Source organism: Microcebus murinus, chromosome 6 (assembly GCF_040939455.1).
Source record: "Microcebus murinus isolate Inina chromosome 6, M.murinus_Inina_mat1.0, whole genome shotgun sequence".
Classification (NCBI taxonomy): Eukaryota; Metazoa; Chordata; class Mammalia; order Primates; family Cheirogaleidae; genus Microcebus; species Microcebus murinus.
In genome coordinates, this window is record NC_134109.1 from 55,925,788 (window position 1) to 55,944,655 (window position 18,868).

Below are 18,868 nucleotides of genomic sequence, written 5' to 3' on the forward strand. Positions count from 1 at the left end.
TGATAAAAACACTCAAAAAATTAAGTGTGGAAGGAATGTAACTCAGTATAATAAAGGCTATATATGGCCCGGTATGACAAGCCCACAGCAAACAATCATCATGGTGAACAAGATGTGGATGCCCACTCTTGTCACTTTTATTCAACATAGTACTGAAAGTCCTAGCTGGAGCACATGGATAAGAAAAATAAAAACATCCAAGTCCAAAAGGAAGTAAAATTGTCTGTTTGCAAATGGCGTGATAGAAAACACTAAAGACTACACAAGCCCACACCTGTCAGGACTAATATAGGAATTTAGCAAAGTTGACATATATAAATTCAACATACAAAAATCAGTTGGGAATATATATAGAAAAAAATTAGCCGGGCATGCCTGTAGTCCCAGCTACTCAGGAGGCTGAGGCAGCAGAATTGCTTGAGCCCAGGAGTTTGAGGTTGCTGTGAGCTAGGCTGACGCCATGGCACTCTAGCCTGAGCAACACAGTGAGACTCTGTCTCAAAAAAAAAAAAAAAAAAATCAGTTGGATTTCTATACACTAACAAAAAACTATTCAAAAAGGAAATTAAGGAAAGAATCCCATTTTAAATAGCATCAAAAAGAATAAAATAATTAGGAATAAGCTTAGCCAAAAGGTGGAAGTCTGGTATTTTACACTGAAAGTATAAAAACACTGATGAAAGAAATTAAAGCAGATACAAATAAATGGAAAGATATCTCATGTTTATGGTTAGAACAATTAATACTGTAAAACTGTCCATACTACCCAGAGCAATCTATAGATTCAATGCAACCTCTGTCAGAATTCCAGTGACATTTTTTACAGAAATAGGAAAACAATCCTAAAATTTATATGGAACCACAAAAGACCCCAAATAGCCAAAGTGATCTTGAAAAAGAAAAAGCTGGAAGTATCACACTTCATAATTTTAAAATATGTGACAAAGCTGCAGCAATTAAAACAATATGATACTAGCATAAAGGCAGACTTACAGACCAATGGAACAAAATAGAGAGCCCAGAAATAAACTCATTTGCAATCAACCGATCTTTGATAAGGGGTACCAGGAACACACAATGGGGAAAGGATAGGGTTGTCAATGAATGGTGTCAGGAAAAGTGGATATCTACATGCAAAAAAGAGAGATTGGATCCTGTCTTACACTATGGTCAAAAATCAATTCTAGACTTAAATGTACAATCTGAAACTGTTAAATTCCTCAAAGAAAACAGGGTGAAAACAACTTGACGTTGGTCTTGACAGTGATTTCCTGGTTTGCCACTAACAAACATAGGCAAGAAACCAAAAATAGACAAGTGGGCCTACATCAAACTAAAAAGCTTCTGCATAGCAAAGGAAGCCATCAGCAGGATGAAAAGGCCAGTTACAGAATGAGTGAAAATATTTGCACACCATCTATTAGGTAAGAGGTTAATATCTAAAATGTATAAGTAATTCATACAACTTAATAGCAAAAAAACAGCCCAAATAAAAAATGGGCAAAAGACTTGGATAGACATTTCTCTAAAGAAGACATACAAGTGGCCATCAGGTATATGGAAAGGTACTCAAAATCATTAATCATAGAATGCAAAACTACAATGAGATATCACCTCATACCTTTTAGTATGCCTGTTGTCAAAATAAATAATTGTGAGAATGTAGAGGAATTGAAACCTTTATACAACTAGTTTGTGACAGTGTAGAATGGTGCCACCACTATGGAAAAGCAGTATGGACAGTCCTCAAAAGATGGATGATAATTAGAGCCAAAATGAGAAAACAAGTGTTTTGAAATTTATGGGAAAGATGATTACTATGCAGTAATATAAAATTATGGCTTTTTAAATTACTTTCTCTGTTTTTATTTCTAACTGAACACATTTCACCCAGTATAGAATTAGAGAATTTTTAAGTTGAAGATTACTTACACGTGAGGTTTAGTGACATGAGAACTAAGAGCAAGATTACAAATAATATGATTAACAATTATGATGATTATAAGAAGAAATTAGATGTTGCTAATGTGATAGGTTTTTTTCCCTGTCAAAATAACTTAAAAATTTTTTTATTTTACCAGTAAGAAAACTGCATTTCAGAGAATTATTACATTTTGGACACCTGATTTCCTATTTAATGTTCTTTTCCCACTACATTTATTTCTTCTGGGCAATCCTTTAAAAGTGTGAATAGCGTTATTATTCTTATAGATTATAATGTGGTTTATGTTGGTTGTCTGAATCAACAAGGGACACTAATGGTTTCATTCAAGCCAGTGTGGTCAGTTATGAAAAAGAAAATAATTATAAATACTTAAATGATTTATGTTAAGCAAATGTAATGTTTAATATTTTCAACATCATACTGATTATGTCAAGAAAAAATAACATGTTATACTTTCAGTTTAGCAATGAGTATAACTCAGCGAATAGAATCCAAACTAGTGAAAGCTCTTGGATTGAGGAGGGATAAATAAGTTTGATTTAGGAAATAAAATGAATGAATAAAATGTTTCATATATAATTTTGTAATGTGGGGAATTGTGAGGTTAATTTGGGTAATATTGTCTAGATTATTTGGGTACCTAGAAGCACTAAGTCATGGTCTGAACAAGGTGTTTTATGTTGCTTCATATTTGAGGAAATGCAGTGTTGCTTGTCAGTAAAATTTAAATGCCTAGGACAAGGATATTACTAGGAGATTTTAGTCACAATTGAAAAGGGAAGTAGAGATAGAAAAAACTTTTCTGTTTCAAATTTAGTAAATCCAGATAACAGCTGTGAGATAAATAAATGGGGGGAATGTTTTATTAACTACTTTTAATTTTACTGGTAACCATAATGGAGATATAGTCACCATTATGCCAATAATTACCAAAAGTTTCAACACTTTTTGTTAAAAGTCTTGGTCATTAACCATGAGAGTGAAAGGTTATTTTTCTGCTCTCATTTTTAATTGTAAAGTATTTGTATTCCATCACTAAGAGATAAGTGCTCTTTATTCACCACATATAGTACATAAAATACTACATATTCATATATAAATGTAACCAAGGTACATTAAATGAGCTTCTGGGTCCACTTCTGGGACCTTGATGTATGAATGTATGAATGTCTAATATTATAATTAAGGGAATTTGGGGACTAAATGGTTTGAAAGTAGCAGAAAAGGGGGGGATTAGATAGATAGAAGGGTAGAAAAGAGGATGGATGTCTTGAGAAATGTGGAGTGACCTATGTACAATATAGCGAGAGTAGCCTAGAGGAGGGGGGAAGACAGAAGAAGGAATACCCAGACCTTGATGTGAATGACACAGATTGAAATGTTTGGGAAAACTAAAATAATGGAATAAACACCAGCATAGTCATCTTAAATTCTGTGGGTCTATTATAGAAAAGAAGTAAAGAAGACTTGCTGCTTGGAGGAGATACATAATCCATGGCTAATTTCATTTTTCCCTGTCTATATATCTTTTCATTCCTGGTTTCTCTGAAGAGAATAAGAAAATGAGAATTCCTACCTCCTGTTGGAGGACTTGCTTTTAAATCACTCATAGCCAGCAGGCTGCATTTTTTCAGATCTAAGTAGAAACAGCAGTGGAGATTAAATATGATATCTTCAAGATAAATGAGTTACAGTCAATGGAAAGTCAGAAATGATATCTTGGGTGATGAAAGGTGAGCTCTTTTGTGCTGTTCATGAAGGGTGGTTGTCTTCTTGAGGTTTGCTTTTTGTTTTAAGTTTTTGGATTTAGGTTGTATTTGAGTTAATGAGAGGAATGGAGGAAAGAGGGTGTTTTCTATATGTACTTTCTAGTATCTGCAACATATGTTGGCAGTATAATCAAGATGTGGTTTTGGTTGTATGATTTTTTTTTTAATTATGGATAACATTTCCTCAACTACTTTCTTATAGTGAGAAACTAGTTATTGGTCTTAAGAGTTTTTAATGTTACATTTATAGCCAGAAAGATAGGTAAAAAATGGTCTGGGCTTTCTGCCAATTATGGGTTTTTTTGTTTATTTTATTTGTTTTATTTTTTTTTTTTTTGAGACAGAGTCTTGCTTTGTTGCCCAGGCTAGAGTGAGTGCCATGGCATCAGCCTAGCTCACAGCAACCTCAAACTCCCAGGCTCAAGCAATCCTGCTGCCTCAGCCTCCGGAGCAGCTGGGACTACAGGCATGGGCCACCATGCCCGGCTAATTTTTTTTATATATATAAGTTGGCCAATTAATTTCTTTCTCTTTATAGCAGAGACGGGGTCTCACTCTTGCTCAAGCTGGTTTCAAACTCCTGACCTTGAGCAATCCGCCTGCTTCGGCCTCCTAGAGTGCTAGGATTACAGGCGTGAGCCACTGCACTCAGCCCAGTTATGTTAATCATAAGAGCAATAGTATTAACCATATGCCTTTAATTATATTTCTGTCAGTGACAGTATGTTTTTAAATGAGGGTAACCAGGAAAGTAAGGTATATACATTATGATAATTTTTAGAGGAGCACTGCCCAGTGAAAATATAGTATGGATCACATATGTGATATTAAATTTTCTAGTAGCCACATTAAAAAAGTAAAAAGAAACACATGAAATTAATTTTAATATATTTTATTTAACTCAGTATATTCAAATATTATCCTTTCAACATATGACCAATATTTTAAAAATTAATGAGATTTTACATTTTTATAGTAAGCCTTCAAATTCAGTATGTACACTTAGAGTATATCCCACATATGAGACACTGCAGAGTTAGAATTTGGGAATCATATCATTAGTATGATATTGTAGGTTGGTTCTCACCTATCCTGGCGCCCTCAAAAGGTCTCTTAATTTTATTTAAAAAGATTTTTATTATCTTTTTTTATAAACAATTTAAAAATTTAAACATATTTTATGGAGCATATTGGTGGTAAATATAGTGAAATATTTTCTATTTACCTAGCATTGTCTATTCTCTGAGAATAAAGAATCACTTCTAAGCCCTTGAAGGCACTGACCTATTACTTGGTCTTTCCCCCTCCCCAAGGTAAATTGAATTCTGTATTTCATAAAAGAATTCCTGATTAGAAATGCAGTCAAAATATGGCAGATAGGCCGGGCACGGTGGCTCATGCCTGTAATCCTAGCACTTTGGGAGGCCGAGGCGGGCGGATCGCTCAAGGTCAGGAGTTCGAAACCAGCCTAAGCGAGACCCCGTCTCTACCAAAAATAGAAAGAAATTAATTGACCAACTAAAAATATATATACAAAAAATTAGCCGGGCATGGTGGCTCGTGCCTGTAGTCCCAGCTACTCGGGAGGCTGAGGCAGTAGGATCGCTGAGCCCAGGAGATTGAGGTTGCTGTGAGCCAGGCTGACGCCATGGCACTCACTCTAGCCTGGGCAATAAAGTGAGACTCTGTCTCAAAAAAAAAAAAAAAAAAAAAAAAATATGTCAGATACAATTATTTGGAATAGCTATCAATGCTTATGAAAAAAAGTTTATTTTAAACTGATTAAAAACGTTACCCTCAAAATAATTCTCCATATTAAATCATTGATATGTGGTTATCTTCCCAAGTCTGTCTCAACCGTACCTCTCCCCTTATGTATCTATTTTCCTTTCTTCTCTTATGTATTATGGTCTTGATTACTATTTCTATTTAGGTGACTTTTGGACTACCTTTCCAAAGTATTCATTTATTTAACAAATACTCACTGAACACTTATTTTGTGCCTGAAATTATTGCTACATACTTAAGAAAGACAAGAGTTACTGTCATGAGAAAATTGAGTAATTAATTACAGTACAGCATAATACGATTTAATAAAGGCATTTCACAAAATCCCATAGAGTGGCTGACCCTACTGAGGCTGACAGAGTAGCCTCTCAGCCTTTATTGAAAGCTTTAATAGAGTAGGTGACATTTAGGTCTTGAAGGCTAAGTAGAAGTTTACCAGCAAACCAGGAGAAGAAATAATACAGGTTGAGCATCCCTAATCCAAAAACCTAAAATTCAAAATGCTCCAAACTCTGAAACTTTTTGAACACCAACATGTCACCACAGTGGAAAATTCCACACCTAACTTCCTGTGACAGGTGGTAGTCAAAATGCAGTCAAAACCTTGTTTCATGCACAAAATTATTAAAAATATTATATAAAATTACCTTCAGGCTACATATATAAGGTATACAGGAAACATTAATGAATTTCATGTTTAGACTTGAGTCCCATACCCAAGATACCGCATTATGTATATAAAAATATTCCGGAATCCAAAATTCACACTTGTGGTTCCAAACATTTCAGATAAGTGACACTGAACATGTATTCCATTTCAAGGGCAGTAAGTAGCCTGGGATAGCTTTTTAGACACAAATTTTGAAGGGTTTTATACTATCAAGCTAGCTAGCCATTTGGATCTTTTCCCTATAGCCATTAGGGGTGCAATCCTTTAGGGCTGTTAAATCAAAGCAGTACGGAATTCAAGTCTTTGATGCTATTGTAAATAGTACTTTTTAAAACTTCAATTTCCAAATGTTCATTGCTAGTGTATAGAAACACAATTGATTTTTATATATTGTTTTTGTGTAGCCTGTGACCTTACTACACTCACTTATTCTATTAGATTTTTTTAGATACCTTAGAATTTTTTATGTAAATGGTCATGTAATTTGCAAATAAGGGCACTTTTACTTCTGTTCCAATTCATATGCTTTGTATTGATGGTTTTATGGAGTATATTTTTAATAGCTGGTTTAAATTTCTTATCTCCTGATTCCTTTGCCTGCCATTTCTGGGTACATTTTTATTGATTTATTTTTCTCCTTGTTGTGGGTCATTATGCCTTTTTCTTCATGCCTGGTGATTTGTTATTGTATACCAGACATTATTAATTTTACATTGTTGAGTGGTGTGTGTGTGTGTGTGTGTGTGTATTTTGGTATTCCTTTAAGAGTGTTGAACTTTGTTCTGTTCACACAGAAATTTGCTGTTCACACAGTAAATTTATGTGAAATCAGTTTGACTCTTGCCTTTAAAAGCTGTGTGTTAGGGAAGATTCAAAGCACCCTGTAGCTAATTAATTAAGTACGTAGGGCTCATTCATCTCCACTAGTAAGGAATGAATTCTCTGAGAACTCTACCCAATGTCCCTGTATTACAAGATTGCTTAACTCTGGCTAGTAGTAACATAAACTCTTCTCACCAGTGTGTGTACTCTACTGCTTTCCAGTGGTATTTTGTCTAGCCTTGTGCAGTTTTACTGCACACATGTGTAGATTATTACTCAGCTAGGAACCTGTGTAATATCAAGTCTTTGCATATCTGTGGAGCCCTCTCCGTACAGTCCCTTTGTCTCTGGTACTCTATTCGATAGATAAATTCTAGCCTGCAAATTCCCCAGAATTTTTGTCTCCTTAACTCAGGGAGACCACTGGCTATGTTTAGATTTCCCCACTGTGTATTGTAACCTGGAAACTCTCTCTAGGCCATAATGTGAGGCAGTCATAGTGCACACTTCATTTTTTCCCCCATCTTTAAGGGATCACAGTCCTATATTGCTTATCGTCCAATGCCTGAAGACAGTTACTTCATATGTTTTGTCCAAGTTTTTTAGTTGTTTACAGTGAGAGGGCAGGCAGTTCTCATGGCTGTTTAATCCTTTGGAGAAGTAAAAGTCTCTCACATATGTGTGTTTCAGTACCATGGGACAATGTTAAGGATATTACAGTAGTAATTAATGGAAGTTGGGTTGAAGGGAGAAAAATATTAGGATTATATGACTCTGAATATTATTAGAAATTAAATGTGATCTTTTTTCTACTTCATATAAAAACTCACATTCTCTAAAAACAAATATTCTTTTAGAAGTCTTTAAATTTTTTTTTTCTTTTTAAGGAAACTGATGGCCTGGCGTGGTGGCTCATGCCTGTAATCCTAGCACTCTGGGAGGCTGAGGCAGGCAGATTGCTCAAGATCAGGAGCAATCCAGCAATCAGCAAACCAGCCTGAGCAAGAGTGAGACCCCGTCTCTACTATAAAATAGAAAGAAATTAATTGGCCAACTAATATATATATATAGAAAAAATTAGCCGGGCATGGTGGTGCATGCCTGTAGTCCCAGCTACTCAGGAGGCTGAGGCAGGAGGATTGCTTGAGCCCAGGAGTTTGAGGTTGCTGTGAGCTAAGCTGATACCACGGCACTCATTCTAGCCTGAGCAACAAAGTGAGACCCTGTCTCAAAAAAAAAAAAAGGAAAAGAAAACTGATGAGAAACAAATCAATATCTTTATAATTCATGGATGTGGTAGCAACTTTAGAGTAAAGAAAAGATAAAATACTTTAAAAGCAAACATAATTACATATTACAGAAATATGTCCTTTGGTGTCTGATATGGAAGTCATTCTCTGAGAAACAGTTTTATATTTTTAAGGTCAAGAAAAAGATTATTTCCATTAGTAATCCCTCTAATAGAGTTTTCCTTGACATGTTCTACATTGGTTATTTTACAACCTTTTCCCATTTACCGCTTGGATTCTTAAATATTTTTCTTCTTGATTTATGTGAGGTTCTTTTATATATAAAAAATCAGGCCGGGCGCTGTGGCTCACGCCTGTAATCCTAGCTCTTGGGAGGCCGAGGCGGGCGGATTGCTCAAGGTCAGGAGTTCAAAACCAGCCTGAGCAAGAGCGAGACCCCGTCTCTACTATAAACAGAAAGAAATTAATTGGCCAACTGATATATATAAAAAAAAAAAAAAAAAAATTAGCCGGGCATGGTGGCACATGCCTGTAGTCCCAGCTACTCGGGAGGCTGAGGCAGAAGGATCGCTTGAGCCCAGGAGTTTGAGGTTGCTGTGAGCTAGGCTGACGCCACGGCACTCACTCTAGCCTGGACAACAAAAGTGAGACTCTGTCTCAAAAAAAAAAAAAAAAAAAATCACTTTAGCTTTTTTGACACGTTTTTCTTACTATGTTGGTTTGCCCTTTTTAGTGTGGTATGCTGTTGGATATCAAGTTTTTTATTTTTATGTAGTAAAAAAAATTCTCTCTTCCTTTCTGATTTATTGTTTCTTAGCTTAGAATTTATTGACTATCTTAAAAGCACCACAAGCTTAACGGTGTGCAAAATAGTGCTCATAATGTGACTCATAGCTCCACCACCTCACCTCAACCCCCTCAAAAAAAATTCCCTCATTAATTTTTGAATCATTTCTAGTAATCCCTGTCCCAGTAAGAAGCTCCACCATCTGTGTGGTTCCACAAACCAGAGAACTTAAAAGTTATTCTTGATTACTGTCTCCCTTACCCCCTATAGCTAAAATCCAGCACCCACTCCTGTCCATTTTACCTCCTAAAATATAGCTTGAAGCTGTCATTCTCTCTACTTCTGCAAAAAAAAAAAAAAAAAAACAATTCAAGCTTCAATTATCTCTCATCTCTATTACTAAAATACACTCTTAACTCATCTCCCCACTTTGGCCTCCTTCCATGCTATTCTAATGCTACAGTAATAATTTTCAGACACATATTTAATTGTGTTATTCTCTTCTTAAAACCATTTTTGGCCAGCCTGAGCAACATAGCAAGACACTATCTCTATAAAAAATAGAAAAATGAGCTGGACATGATAGCACATGCCTGTAGTCCCAGCTGCTCTGAAGGCTGAGGTAGGAGGATCACCTGAGCCTAGGAGTTTGAGGTTGCAGTGAGCTGTGATGATGCCACTGCAACTCCAACCTGAGTGACGGAGCAAGACCATTTCAAAAAAACAACCATTTTTGGACATTTCATTGTTGTGAAGGCAAAAACATACACTGGGGTTTTTCTTTGAAAAACACTAAAGTTTTTCTTTGACATAGAACCCTACCTACCTCCACAGCCTCATTTCATGTGACATTTACTCACTTTCTCTATACTCCAGTCATTCTACATTTCTTTCAGCTCACTTTGCTCCCTTCAGAAAGCTCTGATTCTCCTTTTCCCTGAAACATTCTCTTCCTACCTTCCTTCTCCTGGTAAATCCCACTTTTCCTTAAGATCCAGTTTTCTTTTTTTTAATTATTTTTTTTATTTCAGCATATTATGGGGGTACAAATGTTAACGTTACATATATTGCCTAAGTCCCCTCTCCCCCCTCGAGTCAGAGCTTTAAGTGTGACCATCCCCCAAACGTTGCACATCTCACTTACTGTGTTTGTATATACCCATCCCCTCCTCCCCCCTCCCACCTGCCTGACACCCGATAAATGTTACTCCTATATGTCCACTTAGGTGATGATCCGTTAATACCAATTTGCTGGTGAGTACATGTGGTGCTGGTTTTTCCATTCTTGAGATACTTCACTTAGTAGAATGGGTTCCAGCTGTATCCAGGAAAATACAAGAGGCGCTATATCACCATTGTTTCTTAAAGCTGAGTAGTACTCCATGGTATGCATATACCACATTTTATTAATCCACTCATGAATTGATGGGCACTTGGGTTGTTTCCACAAGTTTGCAATTGCAAATTGTGCTGCTATAAACATTCAAGTGCAGGTGTCTTTTTCATAAAGTGACACTTGATCTTTTGGGTAGATACCCACTAGTGGGATTGCTGGATCAAATGGTAGATCTACTTGTATCTCGTTAAGGTATCTCCGTATTGCTTTCCACAGAGGTTGAACTAGTTTGCAGACCCACCAGCAGTGTAGGAGTGTTCCTATCTCTGCATCTGTGCCAACATTTATTGTTTGGGGACTTTTTGATAAAGGCCATTCTTACTGGAGATAGGTGATATCTCATTGCAGTTTTGATTTGCATTTCCCTGATGATTAGAGATGTTGAGCATTTTTTCATATGTTTGTTGCCCATTATTCTGTCTTCTTTTGAGAAGCTTCTGTTCATGTCCTTTGCCCATTTTTTGATAGGGTTGTTTGATTTTTTCTTGCTGGTTTTCCTGAGTTCTAAATAGATTCTAGTTATCAGCCCTTTATCGGATGTGTAGCTTGTGAAAATTTTCTCCCATTCTGTGGGTTGTCTGTTTGCTCTCTTGACAGTTTCTTTGGCTGTGCAGAAGCTTTTTAATTGGATCAGGTCCCATTTATTTATTTTTGTTGCTGCTGTGATTGCCTTTGGGATCTTCTTCATAAATTCTTTGCCTAGGCCAATGTCTAGAAGAGTATTTCCAACGTTTTCCTCTAGAATTCTAATAGTTTCACACCTAAGGTTCAAGTCTGTTACCCAACGTGAATTGATTTTTGTGAGAGGTGAAAGGTGTGGGTCTTGTTTCAGTCTTCTACGTGTGGCTATCCAGTTTTCCCAGTACCATTTATTGAATAAGGATTCTTTTCCCCAGTGTATGTTTTTGTCTGCTTTGTCGAAGATTAGTTGGCTATATGAGGATGGTTTTAGGTCTGGGTTCTCGGTTCTGTTCCACTGGTCAATGTCCCTGTTCTTGTGCCCATCCCAAGCTGTTTTAATTACGATAGCCTTTAGTATAGTTTGAAGTCTGGTAAATTGATAACCTCTTATTTTGTTTTTATTGCCTAGGTTTGATTTTGCTATACGGGGTTTTGCTTCTCTGGTTCCATACAAAGTATAAAATTATTTTTCTATATCTGTGAAAAATGATGATAGTATTTTGATAGGGATTGCATTGACTCTGTAGGTCACTTTGGGTAGTATAGACATTTTAACAACGTTGATTTGGCTGACCCATGAGCATGGTATATTCTTCTGCCTGTTTACATTCTCTGCTATTTCCTTCTTCAGTGTTTCATAGTTCTCCCTGTAGAGGTCTTTTACCTCTTTAGTTAAATATATTCCTAGGGTTAAATACTTTTTATTTTTGTGTCTGCTGTTTGAATCAGAACCATTTTAATCAATTTATTTTGAGAAGCCCTCTCTGACTTACATGGTGTCAAATACCACCATGATATGATAGCTCCTTCACAGGACTGGGTCTCCATGGTGTCTCCATGTATAACACAGCACCTGGCACTTAATAGGCCCTCAGAATATCTAGTTGAATGAATTAATGATTGTTCCTCAAGCTAAATTTAGACTCATTTAGGTTTTTCAGTGACATTAAGGTCATTAATTTGGGCAAATGTGAAATGGTAGTTTTCATTTATTTCATTTATGTAAGTCTTTTATCACTTTGGTGGTTAATACTTTTTTTTTTATTGATACAGTTCTTATTAAAGTTATCCTTAAGTTTGGTGTTATAAATGGAATCTCCAGTTGGTTATTGGCATTTTGGAGTTTTATCTTTATCCAGTTATTAGTTTTCTCCCACTTTATTTAGAATTTTACTAGAAAATAAATTATGTAGGTTGTTTATTTAAACTATTTTTTTTACATAATCATAAGCTGTGTGTTTCATCATAAAACTGGGGAAAGTTCTCTTTAGATTTTAGTCAAGAAATATTTATTTCTGAGAAAGTATCTTCAAGGCAGTGCCCTACCCTTGAATATTTAACATGTTAATAACTAAGTTAACTGGTTTAAAAATATTTATATTATAATTATAACATCTAAATAAAATTTAGAGCTCATACAGTTCTTCATATGTCATTTTGTTACTCACCCCTAAACCCTGTAAGGTTGGTGGTGGTATTAATGGTGAAGAATTTAGTCACAGGCCCATTGAGAGACTTTTTCGTGGTTATTAATATATTGGGTTCCTGAACCAATCTTTATTTCCCAGTCCATCTTATTCTTTAAAGCCTGTGCTACTTCTCCTATATCATGTTGCTTTGCATTGTATGTATAAAGCAATCTGAAAGTACTTAATTGGATTCCAAGTGAGTTATATAAGGTGGAAACTGCTAGAATATCCCTATGCATATTTTTAATATTTATATTTTTATGTATTATTTAGAAAATCATTTGAAATAATTTTTCTTGTAGAAATCTCCAGAAGTTTAGTCTTTTTGGAGACATAAGCGTTCTACAACAGCAAGGAAGTTTGTCAAATACATACCTCAGCAAGGTGGACCCTGATGGCAAAAAAATTAAACAGTAAGTTATATAGTTAATAGAAAGGCTTATTATATTAATAATAATTTGTTTCTGAAAAATTATAAGACACAAACAGGACTAATGATTTTTCCTAAAAAGAACATATGTCCTGGAAATGTCTTAACGATGAAATACAGTGATCAGTATATGCCATTCCATGTCATAACTCTTAAGCTAAATCCAAGAACTTGCTGGATAATCACAGCTATTTAAAATTTATTTTTCTGTTTGCCTTTGTTATAACATAAATTGTATGTCATCGGTCTTTTTTACCAAATAGATGTAAAATGCTATTTTCTTTGTCAGAACATATTTCTGTGTATTTGATAAATCAATATGTTTAATATACCTTAATTATTTTAATGTGAATTTTAATGGTATTTATATTAGGTTGAATAGAAATGAGAGAAAATGGATCTCAATACTGCATGCCATTCATTGCCTATTTTCAAGTCAGTGTTAAAAAATTTACAGCTAAATGTTAATGGGATCATTGTGGCGTGTGTTTTCCTTATAGAATTCAGCAACTGTTTGAAGAAATACTGAGTAATAGTAGGCAGCTGAAATGGCTGTCCTGTGGCTTTATGCTGGAAATAGTAACCCCAACATCACTGTCATCTCTCTCTAACGCTATTGCCAACACCATGGAGCACCTGAGTTTACTGGACAATACTACTCCTGGTAACAGCACTCTCATTACTGCAGTTGAACTGGAGCGATTTGTGAATTTGTGCTCACTTGCCTTGGATTTCTGTGACTTTACAGCTGAAATGGCAAGAGTCTTAACCGATAGCAACCACGTGCCTTTGCAGCGACTGTCTCTTCTGGTCCACAATGTTTCTGTGATGCACAAGTCTCTGGACAACATGCCAAATGATGAGCATTGGAAAGCCCTGTCACGAAAGAGCACCAGCCTTCGGGTCTATATAATGGCTTTTGATATCAAGAGTGAAGATATGTTCAAGATTCTAAAACCCAGTATACCACTAGAGAGAATTCATTTTGACAGCTATATCACCTGTGTTTCAGGGGCTATTGTTGATCTTATATCCAGGCAGTATGACAAGTTCCTCACTCATTTTATATTAATGAATGATGTGATTGACACGTCTGGTTTTCCAGATCTCAGTGACAACCGAAATGAAGATCCATTGGTTTTATTAGCATGGAGGTGCACAAAGCTCTCTCTCCTGGCAATTCATGGTAGGTGATTTGGTTCACTATAATTTGATATTGGCATTGTACTTAAGATATTTTGTGCCAATAAAAAGATAGCACTAACCTTTATAATGTCAAGAAATCTTGGCCGGGCACTGTGGCTCACGCCTGTAATCCTAGCTCTTGGGAGGCCGAGGCGGGCAGATTGCTCCAGGTCAGGAGTTCAAAACCAGCCTGAGCAAGAGCGAAACCCCGTCTCTACTATAAATAGAAATAAATTAATTGGCCAACTGATATATATATATAAAAAAAAAAAAAATTAGCCGGGCATGGTGGCGCATGCCTGTAGTCCCAGCTACCCGGGAGGCTGAGGCAGAAGGATCACTCGAGCCCAGGAGTTTGAGGTTGCTGTGAGCTAGGCTGACGCCACGGCACTCACTCTAGCCTGGGCAACAAAGTGAGACTCTGTCTCAAAAAAAAAAAAAAAAAAAGAAATCTTGATATTATAGAAACAAATTGATATGCAGATTCTTATGCCTTTAAAGTTTATAGGGTATATCACTTACAAATGGAAAGTCATACTCAACACTGTTGTGCTCCAGCTTCCCTGGTAGTTTTTTGTCCACTATGTGAATTATGGTATTTCACAAAAATGGCATTTGAAATTAATTTAAGTATATAAGAAAATATATTACCTGTAATTAGATATAATTCTTCTAATCACAAGAACCCTTAAAAACATAGCACAGAAGGAAGAGAAAGTATAATTTCTTTCATGTTCACTGCCTCATCTTTTAGATTCTAGGTATCAGAGTATTAATTTGATATTTTTTAAATCGTGGTTCCATTGATTTAAGTGTATGTTTAGTTCTTACTGCGGCCTTTCATCTTTTTTTCTTTCTCTTTTTAATTTTTTTATTTTTTTGTCTATTTTTAGTTTTTTGGCTAATTTTTTTCTATTTTTAGTAGAGACAGGATCTTGTTCTTGCTCAGGCTGGTCTTGAACTCCTGAGCGCAAGCAATCCACCAGCATTGGCCTCCCAGAGTGCCAGCACTCCTAGAGTGCTAGGATTACAGGTGTGAGCCACTGCGCCAGCTGCCAGGGCCTTTCATCTTAATGTGAACTATTCTTATTTGGAGAGTTGCTATTCTGACAAAAGAACATTTTACTTTCTTTTCTGATACTTATTATAGTTACAAAATAATCTATAAATAATGTCTTCAGCTCTCTTTATTAGCTCTGTCTGTTTCATTATTTTCAAATTTCTTTTTTTTAGCCTGCATTTTTTATAGCCTGTGTAGGAATTTATGTGTCTTGCTTTTCAAGTTTTGCTTTATAATTTGGCCAGTCATCAGAGGTAGTAGCAAAGACTAGATTAATATTGAAGGTGGTAAGTACAATGGGAAAAAAGAAATGTCGGGTGATTTGAAAGTTAATTTTTAAAGCCTTTTTTTTTTTTTTTTTTTTTTTTGAGACAGAGTCTTGCTTTGTTGTCCAGGCTAGAGTGAGTGCTGTGGCGTCAGCCTAGCTCACAGCAACCTCAAACTCCTGGGCTCAAGCGATCCTGCTGCCTCAGCCTCCGGAGTAGCTGGGACTACAGGCATGCGCCACCATGCCCGGCTAATTTTTTCTATATATATATCAGTTGGCCAATTAATTTCTTTCTATTTTTAGTAGAGACAGGGTCTCGCTCTTGCTCAGGCTGGTTTTGAACTCCTGACCTTGAGCAATCCGCCCGCCTCGGCCTCCCAGAGAGCTAGGATTACAGGCGTGAGCCACCGCGCCCGGCCTAAAGCCTTTTTCTTCTTTTAAGAAATAAAACATTAGATGCCACAGCTAAAGCTCCTCCCCCATCCATTCCTCTTTATTCCTTCTCAGAGTTAACCATTATTCTAAAGTTGGTACATACCATTCCCATGACTGTTTTATGCTTTACATATTGCACTGACAATTTATCTTTAAAATGTCGCTTCATAACTGGACTGTGAAGCATCATAGGAGATGATTTTCACAAATGAAAAATACCAGTTTACTATGTATTGTTAATGGAGACATATATATGAAGTAAAAATTTGATCCATGTGATACATCACTCTCCAAAGCTATAAAATTTATTTATACATACTTTAAATGTCTTCTGTTTCCTGAATGAAATGATATCAGAATAGGATTAATTCACCTTCCAGCTCACCATCCACAGTAGTGTTCTTGAAGGCAGTATCAAACTTTAAGCCTTTTTTATTTCTGGGCTACACAATCATTCTTCCTTTTCCAATTTCAATATCTTTTTAAAAGAAAAGAACCAATGTGCTAAGTGAGATATAAATTTAAAGCTTCTCAAGAAGTATTGAATGAGGAAAAGACTAACTTATCAAAGAGACAAAATAAAATGCAAGGAAATGACATCATTGTGTTTATTTTCCAGGTTACACAGTGTGGGCACACAACCTCATTGCCATTGCTCGTCTTCGTGGCTCTGATCTGAAAATGCTTGAAGTCACCGAAGAAAGCATTGATTTTGACCAGGGTGAACTAGCCGACCAGGATGTAGATCCAGTGCATAACCTTATTGAGCAGGTATCCTTGGGCCTGGGTCAACCTTGGCATGCAGTCATGGACATTGAATCACTCAGTGTCTTCACTGAACCAAATCGTCATTTCTATAGAGAGATGCAAAGCTTCAGCGAAGACATTTAGCTTTTTTTAAATGTATAATTCTGGTGGTTACATATGCAAGTAGGGTCCTATTATGTTTTTTTTCAGTAGCGTGAATTAATCCCTTTGTGCTGTGTTTAATCAGTATTAGCTTTATAGAATTATATATGTATATTCTACTTCTTGATCAAAGAACGTAGTCGGGTATTGGTTTAGAAGTTCAAAGTGACAATGTATAGGGCTTTCACGGTTAATGGACTTGTTACCAATCCTTAAAAGATATACAACCGAAGATTGTCTGAGGTTGCTGGCTAACTTTTTCACTGAGTTACTCTGCCTTTTTGACATTTTTATTCCTTGTATGTCAGAGTTCAGAGCTCAGGAGCCAAAATATTTTTATACATATATAGATATATATCCATAGCCTGGTGGATTTGTATGCAGTGCACTGCATCCATGCATTCTGATAGCATTTCATTAATTTTGATTTGAAATGGAAGAAGAGAGGATAATATGATCCCAAATGAATTGTTCTTAACAGAAAAGCCAAGACTTTAACTTTCATTACATATATAATAGTTGATATCATCAATTACCATTCTGAATTTTGTGTAGTACTAGGTTAGAACATTGCTTAATCCTTTTTTTTTTAAAAAAGATGCATTTACATAAACATGAATACTCAAATTGTTGGATTTTTTAAAACAATATATGTGACATAATTTTCTTCATCAATTACATTATACATTCAAGTTAGCTTTTTAGCCCAGATTTCAAATAGTGGAGGAAGAAAGAAATTATACCAGGATAAAACCTCCTAAAGAAAATCAGAATACAAAGTTGTAAACATACAAGCTTGCAAACAAACATTAGTCGTGAAATCCCTAGCAACAAGTCACTGGATTTTTCTCTGTCAGCACGCGTGTCAGCTGCCAAAGAATAGACTTAACGAAGAAGTGCCCACATGCTGGCAGGGGCCGGCCCACTCTGGCCAGCCAGATACTGCTAGATTGTAATATTTAAGGTCGAATTTCGACCTATGGTACACAGCTGTGCTGTGGCTCAGTCAGCAACCTCAGAACTCTGAAAAAACAAAAAAAGAAAAAAAAAAACCATGCACCTGTTTCACTGTGAATAGTGAATGTAAAGGAAAGAAAGGAAAAACTGAAAGCTTGTTCTATCACAGGTATGAGCTGCTATGATACATGAAGAACATTCCATGAAGTATGTTTTAAAACCTTGTTATATCTGAGAGGCTTTAAAAGCCGATTTAACTGTTTCAGGGCAACCGCGGTACAGACGTGGTCTCTGTGAGACTTCCACCTGACCCCAGTTTTAAGTGGTACGAATGTTGTGCATTTAATGTTAAAGGACAGTCTGCAATAATAAAGTAAGTAGCCAACGTGGGTGCCCAGCAGTGCTGAGACCTGGCTGCTCTATTGTAAGCTTTGGAAACAATTTATGCAACAGATGTCCAGATATGATTCTATTTATGGAAAAAGTTTATATGTGTTTTACAAATGGTTTTACCATCTTATATTAAAATGACCTTTTGACAGGTGTGCACTGTTTTGTCTCCAGTGAGCACATACCATGCGGATTTTATATGTACATCAGTAGTGTGAATCCACTGGCACAGTGTGTGTAAATGCCAGATGTGGTGAGATTTTATCTTATAAATGTGATCAGATAAAATAACTCCTGACAGAAACTGTAAGGAAACCAGCTGAATGTTTGACCTGATGACTGATGTTGTATGGTTTATGTTAAATGTATATTCTTTTAATCAATGAATAAAGCATTAAAAAGTGATCATTGTAATATATTTTATTGTATATGAAGCATGACAACTTTTAGTGTTAAATAAATGGCAATAATCCTTACGTTGTGTATAATCGTGTTAGCTCCTATTGTATTCTGGGGCAGCAAAGCTTAAATTTGGGAATACATCATCAAAAGTCTTAGGCTGAATAGTTTGAAAAGTTTGTTTTTTTTTTAAATTCATTTTCACAAAATACAAGCTTATAAGCAAACACTAGACTTGTTAGTAAAAAATCCTAGTGT

The 18,868-nt window shown here is 35.9% G+C and overlaps 1 protein-coding gene across 1 annotated transcript in view; it reads left to right on the top strand.

Annotated features, from left to right (window-relative positions):
- FBXO33 (F-box protein 33) overlaps positions 1–18,616 on the top strand; it is a 36,007-nt gene extending 17,391 nt beyond the window's left edge. The window contains exons 2-4 of the mRNA XM_012767067.3: positions 12,880–12,990; positions 13,508–14,193; positions 16,575–18,616. Coding sequence (XP_012622521.1) covers positions 12,880–12,990; positions 13,508–14,193; positions 16,575–16,846 — 1,069 coding nt within the window. The 3' untranslated portion in view covers positions 16,847–18,616. The remainder of the gene's footprint in view (positions 1–12,879; positions 12,991–13,507; positions 14,194–16,574) is intronic.
- Positions 18,617–18,868: the final 252 nt, after the last annotated feature.